Below are 18629 nucleotides of genomic sequence, written 5' to 3' on the forward strand. Positions count from 1 at the left end.
CTTTTGATGTACATTTACTGTGACATTAAAGTTTTCATGATTTTTAGGAAATCTTCTGTTATTATGGAAATAGAATAGTATGAAATTGATTTACTATAAGAAATGAAGATTTACATTGGTGACTTCAAGGAAAAAATGTACTATAATGAGAATACATTAAAATCCCTTTACAATTATCTTCAGAAGATGTTGGAAAGATACATATTTTAACCCATATTTTGTATTAGTGGATGGTTTATAAATTCTGTGAAGAAACTAAAATATCTCTCTTTAAAAGAAAGCAAGCTGTTCAGGGTGAACCTAAAATCTAAGTGCCATTTTAAGCTTAAACTCTTTAACAATAAAATTGTATTAAGATTTATTAGGACTTCCTGCAATACTGGCCTCATACCACAGTCCTTGGTGATTCAATTGTGGAGTTTGGCACAATTCCATTTAATGAGTAATTTAGGAGTGAAATGAAGACTGAATAGCAGAGGCTTATAACTCTTCTCAGTGAAAGTACGATCTACCTGGGAGCATTCAGTGCTAAGAAATAGTAGCATAAAAGAAAATTAACACCCCTATTTTAAATATCGGTTGAACAGAAGATAACACAGAGCAGAAACCAAAATTGTTTAAGAAGGCCTCTCAAATGAGAGAAAAAAAATGTTTTTAAGTTTTTCATTAAAAAAAAAGAAATGAAAATTGGTTACAAAGCACCTTTAATTATATTTAGAGTAGTTTTACTTTAACCTTTGCTTTTATAGAATTCATTAAGTGAATCAATAGAAAGTCAATGTCAAAATATATTTTCTTTTTTCTTAAATGTCTTTTATTGTACATTTATTCCTGTTTATATCTGTAAGATGTTTACTTTGTCCCCACTATTCTTGTTAGGTTCTTCTGATTCTAAAAAGGCAGCAAACCAAAAATGCACAGTCATACAGAAACTAAAAAGGTATTATTTCTTCAACAATTTCAAACCATTTTTAATAAAAGTCACATCTATATAAATAAGACCCAGATTTTTGTCTGATACTGTTGAAGTGGAATCCTACTCTAAAAATACATTAGAATTAGACTCTAGTCTAATTAGAGAATTAAACTACATATACAATCTCTCAAATCTAACTGAGAGAATCTGTAAGGAAGAAGGAACTCCAGGGAAAAAGATTAAAATAATCCCAATCTTAGGAAAAGACATATTCAGGGAACAGTAAGTAGTGCAAACAGCAACTACAAATACTGCTCTCAATCACAAATTGTATCAAAGCTACGTAATTTTAGTCCATTCTACCACGAAACTATAAAAACTGTCAATTTTCAGAGGAATTGCCTGAGTACAGAGAAGTTTATACCTCAGGATTGCCATTTGGTGTTCAATTCTTTGGTCAGAACAACTAGGAAATAAACAAAAATGCAAAATGCACATCAGCCCTATATGATTCCCTTCTGCATCCAAACAGTGACAAAGTGTCAGAAGAAGGGAAAGACTCATAGTTTTCAGTCTGTCTATGAATATTAAGTTTTTAGTATTCTAAGCATGACATTATTATCATATGACTGAGTGTACATACTAATGGAAGAAATAAATTTTGTCAATCTTCACCATATAAAAGAAAGTTGCACCTAAATAAAAGGATACCTCACAATTACAGCCTGAGGAACAATATAAAGGAATTGGCAGGGCTAGTTTTTTACTATGTATCCAATGGCAATAAGAAACATAATTTCATGGAATATTTTATCATTTCAGATTGTAGCACTCAAGATAAGCATTTGCAAAAAGGTAACTATGATGATGATTACTACTTGAGTATTAATATCTGTGACAGAAGATGAAGACACAGAGAAATTCTAAGAACTTGCCAAGATTTTCCAAATTAAATCAATGTATACTTGACTTGGTGAAATCTGAGTAAGTTATTTAATAAATGTTTGCTGGATTTAGATTTCAGGATACTTGGTCAAAGACTATTTAGAAAGAATTTACCACATACCAAAGCAGTATTCTAAGTCCTGAAGAGACAAAGAAAGGTAAAAACTATCCCTACCATTAAGGATCTTACAACCAAGTATAAGCAAAAATCATATGACTAGATACATATAATTACAGAATAGATAAAAGGCAGTCTGAGAGAGAAAAGCACTAGAAGGTTAAGGAGTAAAGAGGAAGGAAGAATAAAGAAAGTCTTCTAGAGAAGATGAGATTTGAACTAAAAATTTAAAAAAAAAGAAAGGAAAATAAAAGGCAGAAATGAGAGGGCAGACCATTCCAGAAATGAAGACAGTCAATATAAAGGCACTAAGACCAGAAATGGAATATAGCATATGAGAATAGCAAGGAGGCCAACAGAGCTGTATTCTAGATTGAATAGAGGGGAATAAAGTGTGACAACAATGGAAAGTGAGGAAGGTAACAAGTTTTGAAGATTTTTAAATGATAAAGTTAAATTATATATAATCCTAGGTAATAGGGAGCCACATGAGTTCCACCTACAAAGCAGCTAGGTGGAACAGTTGATAGCTCACTGAGCTTGCACTTATAAGTCCTGAGTTCAAGTATGAACTCACTTAATAGCTGTAGGACCCTAGGCAACTCATTTAACTCCTATTAAGCTTTGGATTTCTCAATTGTAAAATGAGAATAATAACAGCTACCTCCCCCCAAGATTACTGTGATGATAAAATGGGGTATTTGCCTGACACATAATAAGCACTTAATAAATATTTATTTCCTGCAAGACCTCCTTCACTCAACAATGAGAAAAAAATGGTCAGATTTACATTTAGTAAAATTGCCTTCACAGCTAAGTGAAGTGGGGAGAGATTTGAGGCAAGGAAACCAACTAAAAGGCTTTTGCAACAGTCTAGGCAAGATGCAGTGATGGCCTAAATGAGGGCATGGGTGAACAACCAGCTCAATATGTACAAAAATCAGGCCCAATGGTTATGACAAATACTACAAGAGAGTGCAGCTTAAGTCCAGCTTTATTGTATTTGGAAATTTGTAGGCCACAGGCTAGATTCCCTACAATAAGAATTGTTTTTATCATTTTCCTGACAAACGACAAAATGAGTAAAAAGTATGATCTATGATATTAATCTAGGCATTTTTAGGTTTGTAACAAGATTTTGTCCTTATGTGGAACATTCAGAAATATTTTAGTAATAAATTTAAAATACAATCTACCTTTCCCTCATCCATTGGATTATCACTTATATGGACAACAGGTCCTGGGTGAGATTTAGATGACCTAAAGAAGAAAAAACATATAATAAGATTTTCCTTAATTAACAATTTCCAAAAACTTAAAATATTCATATAAAGCTATTTTATTTAAAAGAGAAGTTATGTTGTCAACTGATTCTGCCCTGGAATCCATCATGAAGATATAGCTAGCTAATGTTGAATAATTATACTAGGATCCTTACTATTTAACAACTATTGAAAGAAAAAAAAAAATCTGTTTGTTCAAAGCTGCAAATGCATTTAAATCTACATATAGAAATGGAAATTGTCCTTGGCAGAGCTAAAAGCTATCACAAAGAAGTATGACATAAACTCCTCTCCTTTCTCCTATAATCTTAACCATTTGGGAGGACAGCCCATCTAATTTCATAGCCCAGATTACAAATAGACTAAACTAAAGATAAAGTGATGGTCTCTGTTAATATAAGTAATCAACAAAAGCTATACCACCCACTCTTGTTCAGAGAAATAGGGCCCCTACAGATAAAAATACAGTGGAGTTGATGCCTATTCAGTGGGAGGAAGCATGTCCCTATTCTTAAATCCCTATAAAGTTGAGAGACCACTCCCACTTTGAGAGCCATCTGTGAGATTATATGGACACCTGCTACCAGTCCCACCCACTTGAAGTTGGGTTCCAATGAAAGTACAGAAAGAAAATGAAAAACTATACCAACAATGATAATCGTATCCCTACAATGGGAAAGGAAAAAAAGCTTGAAATCTCATCTCTCTTATATCTATTCCCACAAATAAGAAGCATATCACTAAATTACTCTTATGTCAAAGATAGAGATATAATAAAAAATACAAAAGTCCACTAATGCTTAGTAAATGAAATATATAACAATTTGAGAGTTATAATGAATTTCAAAATAGAAATCAGTATTTGCGAGTAACAAAATAGTGGAAGAAAAAGGAAAATTAAACATTATTATAGTCCCATTATAATCAGTTCTATCTAAAAGACTTACAGGCTACCATTACAGAATTAAATTTTAACAAGAAATAACTTTTAGTGTGGAAATAAGAAAACTTCCTCCACCAATGCAGATCAGCAACCATTCTACAAATTATAGTCTCAGAGAGTTGCATAGGGTTTTTAAGAGTTTAAATGACAGCAGTGTGTGTCAGAGTAGTGTTTGAATTACAAAGCAAGCTCTCCATTCATTAGACCATGTTGCCTCTACTCAACTATAAATATCAATAAAACATTAGTATGATTGTTAAAAATTTGCAAATGAAATCTAAAAATTCACTCAAAGTAGCCCATACAATTGCTATATAAATTTTAACAAGCATCTTTTTTAAAAAATATTTTATCAAGTACAGTTATCCCTTCCATATTGAGGGGCGCCTGTGAAATCTGGAAAATCCATGTAAAATTTTTTGGCCCTCCCTTCAAGCCAGAAAAGAAGTCTGAATTTTTTTCCTTATTGTAAAATTTGGGTATATTTATAGTATTAAAAGATAAACTATCTTGATATTATACAAAACCATACATATGTTTTATGCATTTCTGAGTTTCTAGACTTTTTCTGTGTCATCTGCTAGCTTTCATATCATCTGTACTTTCTGCAAAACTCTCCTCAAATTTCCATTTAATTTCTTATGCCAATCCACAATATATCAAAACCATGATGGAGAAAGTCACAATGTAGAAGAGATAACTGTAGTAGTTTAAACAAATAATTCAAACAACACTAAAACCACAAGGATTTCTCATTATAATCATCAAAATAACATTTATATCATGCCTACTCTGCTAGGCACGTGCTAAGCATTATATTATTTCATTTCATCTTTACAACTACTCAGGAGACAACTGACACAAATAGAGATTAAATGTCTTCCCTAGAATCTTACAGCTAATAATGGTCTAAGGCAGTATTAGAATTTGGATCTTTCTGACTTCAGGCTCAGCACTCTATCTACTGGGCCATCTAGCTGATCATGTATATTTCTTTAAAAGAATTTTAAAGGACTTATATAAATATGTCAACATTTTTTTGAGTGTGTGAGAATTCTGTTAATCACTAATGGAAAGAATATAAACCTAACATTAGAAATGTTTGGCAGGAATTCAGTTTCTTCTAAAAAGTATTATTAAACAACTAATATGTAATACTTTCATATGCAATAAAAAAATTTTAAACACGAATTACTTAATCAAACTTACAGCTCAATGGCTTTATTCCACATAATGACATAGCCTGAGAGTGTGAAGGATTCAACATTGACAATATGTATGTTGCCTCTTTCTGTGCCCACATAGAGCCATTTGCTCTGGAAAGGCAAATGGCAAAATGTTATCCTGCAAGAGAAAATATATGCAAAAATGCTATTAGAAGACTTCAGCCAATCTTAAGGAATCATAGTGCAAGTTAACCATTATATAAAACATTTAGGCTAAGCCAACAGCTAGATGAAATGTGCCCTATTTAGACTTTAGAAGAGTCTAAATGAAGAAACTTGAGCAAATAATTTTGCTCAAGTTCACAGAGTAATCATTAGCAGAGACAAAAATCAAATCCATGTCTTCTGACCCTGAAATATAGTATTTTTGTTTTACAATGTACAAAACTACCTACTCAAACTAAGAACATTTAAATAAGTTTCATTATTGTAATATAATATATATGATGATACTACTTCAAAGTTCAAGATAATCTGTGACAATGACATAAACTAAAACAATTAAATGAACAAAATAAAAATTAATCAAAGAACAATAATGTTGAATAGCTTTAAAAACAAATATTGAAATATGACTTCATATTTCTTTTAAAGATTATATTCATTGTAGATTTTTCTAATCTAAAATATTGTTGACCTGACGACATACAATGTAACATACAGATTTGCTTTTATAATATTTAGATTTTCTTTTACTTAGTATTATAAACATTCCCTTCAAGTCTTCATAAGATCAGATTTATAAACCACCAAAAAACTTTAGAAAATAAATTTACATTTTATGCTTTCTTCAAATGATAACATTATTGATCAATTCATGTAAAGTTTCCTCACTTTTAAATAAATCTCTTACATACAATCCAAGGAAGAATTTAAAACCCAAAATTCTAAACCAGTTTTTTAGTTCAGAAATAAAGATATAACAATATCAAAGTCATGAAGAGCACAGAAAAATACAATAAAATATAAAGGAAAATACATAGGACCTAGAATTCAAAGGACAATTGATTAATGTAAAATCTTTCTTATGAAGTAGTCAGGCTTGCCTGTGTAAACTTTCCTAATTCTTTAATCTGATTTTGAGGCCCCTAAAAAGTAAAATGGAGATTTAAGAGCAAGCTTGCTATCTAAAGATCCCTGATAAACAAGAAGATTTGTAACATTTGGCAGTCAGGCACACATTTGAGTACTCATATAGTTAAGCAGAACTAAGTTATTTTGGATTTTACGGAAAAAATACAGAATCATCAGATTACAGAGGTTAAGAGTAGAAAAGGACTTTTGAGATTCTCTATCCCACCCTCTCATTTTACAAATGAGAAAACTAAGACCTAAAGAAGTAAAGTAATTTTTCCAACAGAGTCCTTGCCATTAATAAATTTTAGCTTAATAGTACAGATAAAAAAAGAATGCCACCAATATTATAGATAAACCAAATTCATCTTTAAAATGATTTCACTCTTCAAAATAAATAATGAATATTGGAAGGGAATAAAGGGAGTTTTATTTATTCATATATTACTTTTAAATTACTATTCACATATTACTTTTAAAATCCTAAGAAAGACTACAAAAATTATTTGTAGCATGCTTTCAAAGTTCTCAGTTGTAGCACTTTCTTTTTAAATGAAAATATATATTATATATATATATATTCTAATTCCTATAAAAATATGTAATGCTCCCATCAGTGCTGATCATATTGTTTTGAGTCTCTTTAGTTATCCATTCCAGCAAAGCATTTTAAATTTTTAGACAACATTGCTTTAAAAACATTAACTAAATGTCATCTGTATTGAATTTCTAGGCAACAAGAAAAACACATAATAGCAGTTTTCAGGTACTTGAATATCTGTCATATGTTAAAATTATTAGACTTGTTCTGTTCTGTTTTATCTTTTTTTCTCTCTCTCTAGTGCACCCCCCAACTAGTGGAAATGGGCAGAAGCTGCGGAGACTGATTTATGGCTTGATATAAGCAAAAAATTACTAATAATCCAAGTAAAAGTAGAATGGGTAGGTAAGAGGTAATACAAGAGGTAATACAATCCCCCTCCCTTGGGTTCAATTATCAACTCTATGCAGATAACTTCCAGATTTACTTATTTAATATAACCTCTCTTTTGAGTTCTGGTTTCACATCACCAACTTGCTTCTTGGACATCTCTAACTAGATGGCCGATAGCATTTAATAACCAAGTCCAAAATGAAACTCATTTTTTTCCAAAACTATCATCTATTTCAAACTTACCTAGCCCTCTAGAGAGGCTGAACGTTTCCTCAAATACTCTAATCCTACTTATCCAATCAGTTACCAAGCAGGCTACACACAGAAATGAATTACTAGAAGCCATTAAATGTTTGAATTTATAAAGAAAAGTGGTTAAACCTTTTGAAATGTATAACCCTTGGCTTAAAAAAAATACTTCAGGGCACCACCTCCAGTAAAATCTTCTAAAATGATTTTTAATGACTACTCATTGTGCCAAACAACTTAAAGTTATTTTTTTAAGACTTCATTAAATATCAATTTTCCTTTTACCTGATTCCAAAAATTAACAAGATCTTGAACCCTGAATGTCTTTTCATTTAGAAATAATTGTATAAAACAGGTTTGGGAAGCTTTTTTCTGCCAAGGGCTATTTGAATATTTATAACATCTTTGACGGGTCACACAAAATTATCAACTTAAAAAGCTTAAGCAGTAAGAGTTTATTGTCACCTACAGTTGCCTTGGCAAGACCAAATCAAATAAAATACATAGACCTTATATGGCTCATGTTGTGAGGGTGAAACATCCCCCACCCCTCATATAAAGGATTAATAATTTTTTTTTTTTAATTATAGTTGCCTACCCCCTCCCTTGTAACCTACATCCCCACAATCAGACTTTTTTAGAGAATAAGATGTTTTGTTAAATATGGAAGCTAAAGTCAATCAATGTAGAAATGGAGACAAAATCATATTTGCAGAAAGATACAAAGCATTAATATATATATGTGCGTGTGTGTGTGTATGTATATATATATATATACATATACATATATACATACACATATATATACATATACATATATATATATACATATACATACACACACACACACACACATGTTTTAAGATTATTCCTTCCCTACATATTATGTCTTTATCAATTCTATTAAAGATTAAGGGAGGAGTTGAGAGAGACGTGGATATAATGATCATATGTTCAAAAACTAAAAATCAGAACATATACATTCCTCACAGTTAAAGATGCTCTCATTTTATCTTTATATAGGATACCCACATTGAGAACAGTATTTTAGCATTTGGCATGCATTTGATATTTAATTATTAATATTTTATTATTATATTACATTTAAATATAAAATAATATGTGTTATTATAATTACAACATATACTAATAATAAATTTATTGTTAATATTGATATTAAATAATTAAATGAATGAAATGAAATGGAAAACAAATAGGAGGAGAGGAAGAACCTGCCTATATATTTCCACCAAACTAGATAACAAAGGACAGGTATAACATAGGTGGAAAAATAAGTGGAGACACTTAGAAACTCACAGATGAAAAAAAAGTCCAAATCAATTCTTAGTCATTAAATACCCATGGTTTCACAGCCCAGGTATATCAAAAGAAAGGAATGGTTTGCCATTTTCTTTTCCAGTTCATCTTACCAATGAGGAAACTGAGGCAAATACAGTTAAGTGACTTGCTTGGGGTCACACAACTAAAAGTATCTGAGGTCAGATCTGAACATAGGGAGATGTCCAGCATTCTATCTCACCTCTGAACCAGCATTCTGGGATTCCTTGAATCCCAGCTTAATTCTTGGCTGGTAAACCTTCACCATTTTAGTTCAATTCAGATCCCAGACAAAAGACTAAGGGATTATAAACTACCTGGTTATATAGAAAAACAAGGAAAAACATTTTTTTTGGTTGTTTTCAAAAATTTTTTTTATTTTTAAATTTCTATTTTCCCTGGTTACATGTAAAAACATTTTTGGGGGTTATACATTTGTTTTTATTTCATTATATATTCATACTGGGAGAGAAAAATCAGAGCAAAAGAGAAAAAGCAAGGAAGTGAAACATAGCCTATGTTGATTTACATTCAGTCTCCATAATTCTCTTTTTTTTTCCATCTAGGTTGTTTCTTTATTGGTAATCCTTCATAATAATAGTGAATAACTTTGACAATAGAGACTCAATTTTAGGCTGTTTGAAATTAATAACCAGAAGTTTATTGAATATCTTATTTTGGTATTTGTAAAAGAATATTGTTTAGTTTTTAAAACAGAGTAATTAAATGACTTTCTCAAAGTCACATAAGTAAATAGTAAGTAGTAGATCTAGGGTTAAACCCTAAATACAGCTTTTTTTCCCACTGTACTTATTGTTTCTAATTTAATAGCTTATCCTCTCTACTTTTTTTTTTTTTAATATTGTTGTATTTTTTTCTGGTTATATACGTACATTAATTTTTTAAATACACATTTATGAATCATGTTGGGAGAGAAAAATCAGAACAAAAAGGAAAATACATGAAAGGGAAGGAAAAAAACAGAAAAAAAAAAGGGAAAAAAGTGAATATAGCAGATACTGATTTACATTCAGTCTTAATAGTTTTCTCTCTGGATGCAGATCCTAAAGTTTATTGTGATTGCCTTGGATCATTGAATTGCTGAGAAGAACCAAGTCTTTCATAATTGAACGCAGCACCATCTTGTTGTTATTCTGTACAATGTATTCCTGGTTCTACTTGTTTTGCTCCATAGTATGTGTAAATCTTTCCAGGCCTTTCTAAAATCAGCTTATTTATTTTTTATAGAATAATAAGGATAGGCTTACTGACCATCAAGATTAAACAGAAAAAGTATCCTCTGCACATGTAAAGAATCAAAAGAAAAAAAAAAATAGAAGTACCTTTGTGAACCTCAGAAAAGATTCCCTATCCCCAACAAAAATCAAATTAATCCTATCATTCCCAGAAAGGGCATGACTCTACACACCTTCGTGTAATGCCCTTGACCCTAAATACAGCTCATCAAGTCACAATTCACCTTGAAGATATGTCTCTCTCAATTAAATATAAGTTTTATGAAGGACAGGGATTGTCTTACATTTTACATTTTCTCTTAGAGAACATTTCTTTTCTTCTCCTCCCCTCCCCCATTTGGGCCTGTGATTTCCCAAGTTATACTTTTGTCTCTCCTTTCCCCCTTTTTCTCCTTCCCAGTGTTTTGCTTCTGACCACTACTTCTCAATCTGCCCTTCCTTTTTTTCAGCCCCTCACTCCTTTCTTATCCCTTTCCCCTTCTACTTCTGCCCTTCCTTCTAAGGAAACTCCCCTTTTCTTTCCCATTTTTCCTCTTATTTCCCTATAAGGTGAGAAAAGTTCCTCAAATGTGTACAATTTTCCCGCTTTGAGACAAATCTGAAGAGATTATGGTACAAACAATGCTCATCCTCCTCCCTTCTTTCCTACAACTGGAACAGATCTTTTTTGTCTCTGCATGTGATATAATTTATCCCATTTTATTTCCCTTTTCCTCTTCTTGCATTACAATCCCTTTTCTACCTCTAGTTTCTTTTTTGTATCATAACATTAAAGTCAACTTATACCTACCTACACCCTCTAAGTATACCTATAACAAAGAAAACAGTTCTCAAGAGTTACACATATCATCTTCCCAAGTAGAGATGTAAACATTTTAACCTTTAAGAAAGTTTTTTTTTTTTCCTTCCCTTTTTACCTTCTTATGCTTCTCTTGAGTTCTGTATTTGAAGATCAAATTTTCCGTTCAGCTTTGGTCTTTTCATCAAAAAAAAAAAAAAAAAGAAAGAAAAGAAAATCCCCTATTTCATTGAATTGGACCTGTGATTTCATTGGTGTAAGCAAGTTCAGACAAAAAAAACCCATTTATCAATGCAATCTGATATTTCCCAATTAAATCTTTAATTTTTAACATTCATTAAATTTTTTTTTTGTATCAAAACTCTCCTTCCATGCCACCCTTCCCACAAACAATATATCATAATGGGAATTTTTCTGCAAGTTAGTCTTATAGAACTACTAGGATACAGGGAAGTAAATTAATTTGTGCAGGCTTACACAGTTGACATGTCAGAGTTAAGGCTATATATTCTAGGCTCGTAAGCCTGGCTTTCAATTCACAATACCACTCTACCAAAAAAGAAGAGGAGGAATAAGAAAACAGACTGGGTTGCATTTTCAAAATCATATAGAACTTTTAATCTCTTCCTTTTTAATAACTTTTTATTATTTCCTCCATGAAAAAAGGGCACATATTTTTAATATCACAATTCTTTAGTTAATACTGTATAACTAGATGCAAATTAGAAAAGATCTCTAAAGAATTAAAAGTAATGGTCATTTGAAAGGCAATAAAAAACTATGCAGTGAACATAGCAAACAGTCTAACATTAAAAAAGAAGAATTATGAAGAAAAATCAGCCCAAAGAACATGATGATTTGAAAATAAAGTGAGTCAATTATTCAGTATTCATGCCTGACTTGCAATAGATAACTAGCTCAGTGACTGAACAAATTATTTAGCATTCCAATTCTCTAGATGACTGTCTAAAACTATAATTTGCAGTAAGGATGTTGACTTGCATTGGTAAAGACATCTAGTAGTTCCATATCAATGAGGTCACATTTACAATCCCTGTTCAGTTTCTCAATCATTTTAACAACTCTTTCGAGTTACTTTGCTAAAATCTAAGTAAAGCAAAGAAAAACAAAATCTCCTCCCCCTCACATTCTAAAGGCTACCTCTATCCTACTTGGATACTGCCTTTTATCACTTCAGATATGAACACTAATAAAATCAGAACCAGCTATTTTAAACTAACAATTAACATTTAAACTCAATTAAGCTATATTTTCTAAAAATTGGACAAGATGTGTGACAACTTAGTAGTAAATCATCCTATACCATTTCATTACATTTTTAAGAAATCAATTAGAGATGATACTAAACAATGAACATAAAAACATCTCCAAAGAGTTGCCAAAGAAAGACCACAGTGATAAGACACTATTTATATTATTCTGTAACATTATCTTCCCCCAAAGGAAAGGTTTAGGGGGGGGGGAAGTGAAAATGCAGATATCTTGTTATTTTTGGCCTGTGTGAGCAAAACAAAGTAAATTCAGTATGACTTCACTGCATTAGTAAAGTAATATTTTTAACACCTCGTTTAAAATGCCAGGACCATAACTACATCCAAGAAAATTATATATTTAAATTTGTTATACACACACACACATACACACACATATATATATATATAAAATATTCACATCCCAATGTTAAGCAGAATTGCAGAATCTAAATTTACATAATATTAAATTAAATGTTATACAAGTGCTACCACTTGTATACAATCCCCAGTGAATAAATATCAAACTTTTTTTTTCTACTAGTGATTTCATCACAAAAGATATCCTTTTTTCGTTAATTACAACCTAAATAATGTTTATGATGCTAATAATGATGACTAGTTGCTATGCTATTATTATTTAATAAGAGTAGTCTTTTTCAGTATTTTATTATTCTGCTAAAACTGAGGGGGTATTAATTAGTAATATAATCAGTATTAAAGATAATGAAGGCTTTCCAAGAGATAATGTCATAATATAGGGCCAAGATCCTAAGCTAGTAAGTAATATAAGGTGCTATCATGTGTTTTAATATCAAGAAGCATAAGAATAATCAAAAGAATACAAATGAGGTAGTACTTGTCATACCTAACCAGACCACCAAAAAATAAAGAAAAATGAATGACAGCTCTTTTTTTTATGTCCCACAAAACATCAGACTAAAACAGTATAGTATCATAACTACAATCAATTGGAGTATGGTGGAAAGAGTATAAAATTAAAAGAAAAGAGACCTACTAACATGAATGCTCTTTAAAGGCAGAAATAATATAATTTTTAACTTTGTATCCCCAATTAAAACAGTGCCTGCCACATAACAGACCCTTAATAAATGCACTGATTATATTATCTAGATATCCAATCAGTTGTCAACTTCTTTCATTCAAGGTATAATCACCTTTTGCTGGAACTAAAACAATGCCTTACTAAAGGGTCTCCCTTGCTTAAGCTTTTCCCCATTTCAATCTATCCTATACATAGAGTTGCCAAAATGATTTTCCTTAAGCAAAGGTCTGGTGATATCATTTCCCTCCTGAAAAACTCAAACAGCACTTTATTTTGCCTTTAGGATGAAATATAAATTGCTGCTTATTTTATTCTTTTTTATTCCAAAGATAGGCAACACCAAACAAATGAGTACAAACAGAAAAAAATCTATGTGACATCTCTATTACTTAAGAGTCTGCTTGTCTTTTTAAGCATGTAATAAATTCACAAAATGTAACATTTCAAAGGATAGGATTTATCATATCATACCCTAAATGAGAACAGAAGTAGTACAACTCTGATTCAGTTCATATAATTTTTCTTAGAAAGTCTCTTTGAATATTTCTATTACACAATACTATTCTATTACATTCATATACCATAATTTGTTCAATCATTAGTTGATATTTCAGTTTCTACTTCTTTATCACTACAAAAAAAGTACTGCTTTAACTATTTTTTGTATACATGAATCTTTTTCTTCTTTTTCTTTTGATCTTTTTAGGGTATAGGTTAGTAGTAATACTGTTACATGAAAGAGTGGTACACATATCACCATATTGATTTTCAAAAGGTTTAGATCAATGCACAATTCCAGCAATAGCATATTAGCATGCCAGTTTTCCCAAAATCCTTCAAATATTTTTATTTTCATTTTTTTTGGTGATTTTTGTTAATCTAAGGATTTAAGAGCTTTAGAGATGCTTTAATTTGTTTTTCTCTATTAGTGACTTTAATATTTCTTTTGATATAGCTTGGGTTTCTTCCTTTGAAAAGTCTTATCTTTTGACTATTAATTAAGAAATGGCTCTTATTCATATATATTTGAATCCATTGAAAACTAGACTTTTATCAGAAAAACTTGTTGCAAAAAATTTCTTCAATTATTTCCCTTCTAATTATAAATGTTTGTGTTCCATTTCTTCAATCTGTGTTTATTATATGAAGATGTACACATACATATATCTATGCACATATTTACATATAGATATTTTTTCATCAAAATTATCCACTTTATCTTCTGTGATTTTCTCTATCCTTCATCTTATAATAAACTGCTTTTCCAAAAAGATCTAAAGGTAATTTTGGCTCCTATGTTTATAATGTCAACTGGAGCTTTTACTTCAATATGATGCTTCTGTTTTACTGATCTACCTTCCTTTTTTTTTTTTTAACCAGTACTCATTTTTTTATTTTCAGTTTATAGAATAGATTAAAATCTAGTACTGCTGGGCCCTCTTCCTTTACTCCTCATTACTCTTAAGATTCTTGACCTTTTATTGCTCCAGATTAATTATTACTATCTTTGGGGTGAACAGTTGTTCAAAGAGGACTGGTACCTCTGGAATGAGGACTTGCTGAGTCCTTTTCAGGGCTGCTCATTCACTTTTGATGTCCACCTGCCACCCAATTCCCACCTGTCACTCAAAGTAGTTTGGCATGTGGCAATGGCCACACCCAAGTAAAACTATTTCAGCAGGCACTGACAAGCCTCAAACCCATCAGTGAGTTAAAGAGTATGTACCCCTAGCACATGAAGACTTTTCCCAATGGAATAGGCAGATGTGAAGTTTGTTCCAATGGGCCATGAAGGCACATGGAGTGCTTAGAGTTTAGCTAAATATCAAAAATGCCAGTTATCCACTACATGCCAAGCCATCGCCAGTCATATTGAATTTTGTCTTGCCACTCAACTCTGATGCCTCTCAAAGAGAGGCCAACAAGACAACTCTGCCTCACTTAAATCCATTTCATGCACCAATCAAAAGACATCCACCCATACCATTTTATTATTTTTACCGAAGTCTTGTGATGGCAAGCAAGTGATTAAAACAGTAGGTGCAGCTACACTGGGAACTATAGTCACAACCCTATATAGAGGCAGACTGCGGCACAGGGCCTCCTAACCTACCCTTGTCCTGCTTTACTATAGCAGACAGAGCCCATTCTGTGCTTGAAATACACAAATACAAAAATGTACAAAAGCTTTTGTAAAGATGATTCCACTCAACATTGGCACATGGAATGTGTGCACAATTATGGACAACACAAAATCTCATAGACCTGAAAGATGAACAGCTCCTGTTGTTATAGAACTCAACAGGTATCATATCCAAATAGCCCTGAATGAAACAAGGCTGGCAAATGAAGGCCATTTTATTCAAGTTAGAGCTGCATACACAAGTTTTTCTGGAGTAGTCACCATGATAAGGAGCATCATGAAGATGATACAGGTTTTACACTCAAATCTATGCCAAAAAGACTGGATGTGTTCAAGAAGTAAACAACAGATTCTTCACAATACCACCATCATCCATGGGCATCCCCCCCACCATGATGAATCCTGATGAGGTCAAAGAAAAATTTTATGAAGACATAGAGATCCTCATTATCAATGTGCCAAAAGAAGACAAGCTTGTAATTCTGGGTGACTTTACTGCCACATTAGAAACAGACTATTGGACATAGCAGGTAATCTTTGGGAGGAATAGTCAGAAACAGCAATAGCAAAGACCACTAATAAGGAAGATTTGTGTACTTCTTGAATTTCTCATCAACAACACTGTCTTCTGTTTACCTTAATGTAATAAAACTTTATGGATACCCCCCCTATCAGTAAACACTGGCATTTAATAGACTATGTCGTTGGATAGAGGAGGGACTGACAGGTTGTAAGAGTGGTGAAGACAACTGTGACACAGAGTGCTCTTCTAATTATTCATAGACTTATTTTTTCTAAACTAAAAATTCACATTAAAAAAAAAAAGTGATAGTTCCAGAGCAAAATGATACAAGAAACGCTCTAATTTGCTGAGCGCTTCTCCATGAAGGAATTACTTATCACTGACTTTGAAGAAAAACTAAGCTAATATATGGCTGGCAACAGTAGAACAGAAAAAGAGTAGGTAGCTTTCAGAAATTTGGTATACAGCATCACACCTGCTCATCTGGCTCACAACACTCACAAATATAGGATTGATTTAATGAAAATAATGAGGAAATTCAGAGATACTAAATGAAAAATGAGAATTCCACAGAGTTGTCAGCAGGAAGTATTCAACTCCATCAAAAGTATAAACAAAGGTTAAGAATAATGCAAAATTCTTGGCTCAGTAAGAAGGAAGATGAAAATTCAGTTTTACATTGATATTAATAATATAACGTGCATCTATGATGCTCTGAAAGTTATTCATAAAGCAAAGTTCTGTGGTGGACCTCAACAATTCAATGCTGATGGAACCAGTGATAAGGATATGATCCTGGAGAGATAGGCTGAACACTTCCATAATGTTCTCAAACATATCATCATTAACTAATGCTGAAGCCATTGACTATACACCTCAAACTAATTTGCTCAATACCTCTCTAGTCAGTTTTTATTTGAGGCAGTTTTTATTTGCAGCAGCATTTGCTGCCCATCAACTACAGGAGAAATGCTGGAAATAAAACAAAGATCTATACATAATATTAATTTATCTGAACAATGTCTTTGAATACTGCCAATTGTAAGGGCTTGTGGAAGACCAAGGCAAAATTTGTTTGCCTGGAGCTCATTAGTATTGCATACTAGTTCCATGATGGCATGCTTGCATAGCTTCCAAATAATTATTAAGTCCAGCAAGGAATGCCAGTATCAAAGAAGGTGCTGTACTCTATGAGCAAAGCAAAATTGCAGAGCAATTGATAGCGTGTATCCATAAACTCAAAAGAAATGTGAGATGTGTATATTTAGAGACATCTCCATTCCAAATATTCACAGGGCTATTTGTACCCAACCTATGATAGAGGCCTCCAAGCTCATCTTGGTCTGATCAGATCGAGTCAGATATAATATACAGTGACCCCAATGTAGTGATGCCATTTTGATATTCTTTGAGTATAAAGGATAACTACCAACAATCTTTTCTAACTATGTAATTAATCTTTTGGTAGCTTGAAATAACAATGAATAAGTAAATTTACTTATGTAGTATTGCAATTTTAATTCAACCTACTCATGAACAAAATTAACATTTTTCTACTTGTTTAAATCTGTCTTTCTGCAAAGAGTATTTTACATTTGTCATCATAATTGTGTGTGTGTGTGTGTGTGTGCATGCGCACGCGCACTGGTAGGTAAAATCTGCAGTTACTTCAAATGAAATATATTTATCTTTTTCTGCTTGATATCATATAGAAATGCTAATTATTTATGTGGATTTACTTTAATATCTTTCAACTTTTATATTTCAATTAATTTTTTAAAATGATGACTTTATGTCTGTCTATATGTACTCTAGGTTTATTTTTCTTGTCTTATATAACTCGTATTTCAATTGATACATAAAATAATTGTGGTGATAATAGACATCCTTTCTTTACATTTGATCTTATTAGAAATATCCTCCTTTGTCCACGATGCATATAATGCTGGCTCTTATTTCTAGAGATATTAATTATCACATTAAGGAAAATTCTGTTTCTTCCCAAGCTTTCCATTTTTGTTAAAGAAATGAGTATTGAATATTGACAAATGCTTTTTCTCCATCAATTGACATAATCATGTGATGTTATTAATATAATATAGTATGTTTATAATTGTCCTAAAATGAACCCACTACATGCCTAAAATTAATACAACATGGCTATAGTACATAATCTTTTGACATGTTGTGGTAGCCTCTTTGCTAATGTTTCATTTAAATTTTTATGTCAATATTCATAATAGTGGCATTTAGAAATATTTTTGGTATATAAATTTTTTGATTTGTCTCTTCTGTAATAGAAAGAATATGAATCTTTCTTTTTCCTCTTTTAAGTTTATGTAAATATTGAAAATAATAATTTGAATGTTATATAAAATTCATTTATAAATCTAGTTTATGGGACAAACAGTTGAGCCTAGCTGAAATAATGGATTATCCTGAAGGAGATAAAAGAGGAAACATTTGCCAGACAAGTCAGACCACAACTACTTTCTCAATCACCACTTTATCTCAAAAGAGAAGTAGCCCCAAGGCTTTGAAACCA

At 31.6% G+C, this 18629-nt stretch overlaps 1 protein-coding gene and 1 long non-coding RNA gene across 5 annotated transcripts in view; one reads left to right on the top strand and one right to left on the bottom strand.

Moving 5' to 3' along the window:
* STXBP5 (syntaxin binding protein 5) overlaps positions 1-18629 on the bottom strand; it is a 191881-nt gene that overhangs the window by 132069 nt on the left and 41183 nt on the right. For all 4 annotated transcript variants that reach the window (XM_031937649.1, XM_031937648.1, XM_031937651.1 and 1 more), the window contains exons 5-6: positions 5415-5549; positions 3176-3239 (exon numbers count right to left, since the gene is read on the bottom strand). In XM_031937649.1, coding sequence (XP_031793509.1) covers positions 3176-3239; positions 5415-5549 — 199 coding nt within the window. The remainder of the gene's footprint in view (positions 1-3175; positions 3240-5414; positions 5550-18629) is intronic.
* On the top strand, positions 871-1776 carry LOC116419137. Its single transcript, XR_004229405.1, has 2 exons — positions 871-940; positions 1739-1776. It is a non-coding gene; the product is annotated as an uncharacterized LOC116419137 (long non-coding RNA).

This window comes from Sarcophilus harrisii, chromosome 4 (genome assembly GCF_902635505.1).
Source record: "Sarcophilus harrisii chromosome 4, mSarHar1.11, whole genome shotgun sequence".
In the NCBI taxonomy this organism is placed as follows: Eukaryota; Metazoa; Chordata; class Mammalia; order Dasyuromorphia; family Dasyuridae; genus Sarcophilus; species Sarcophilus harrisii.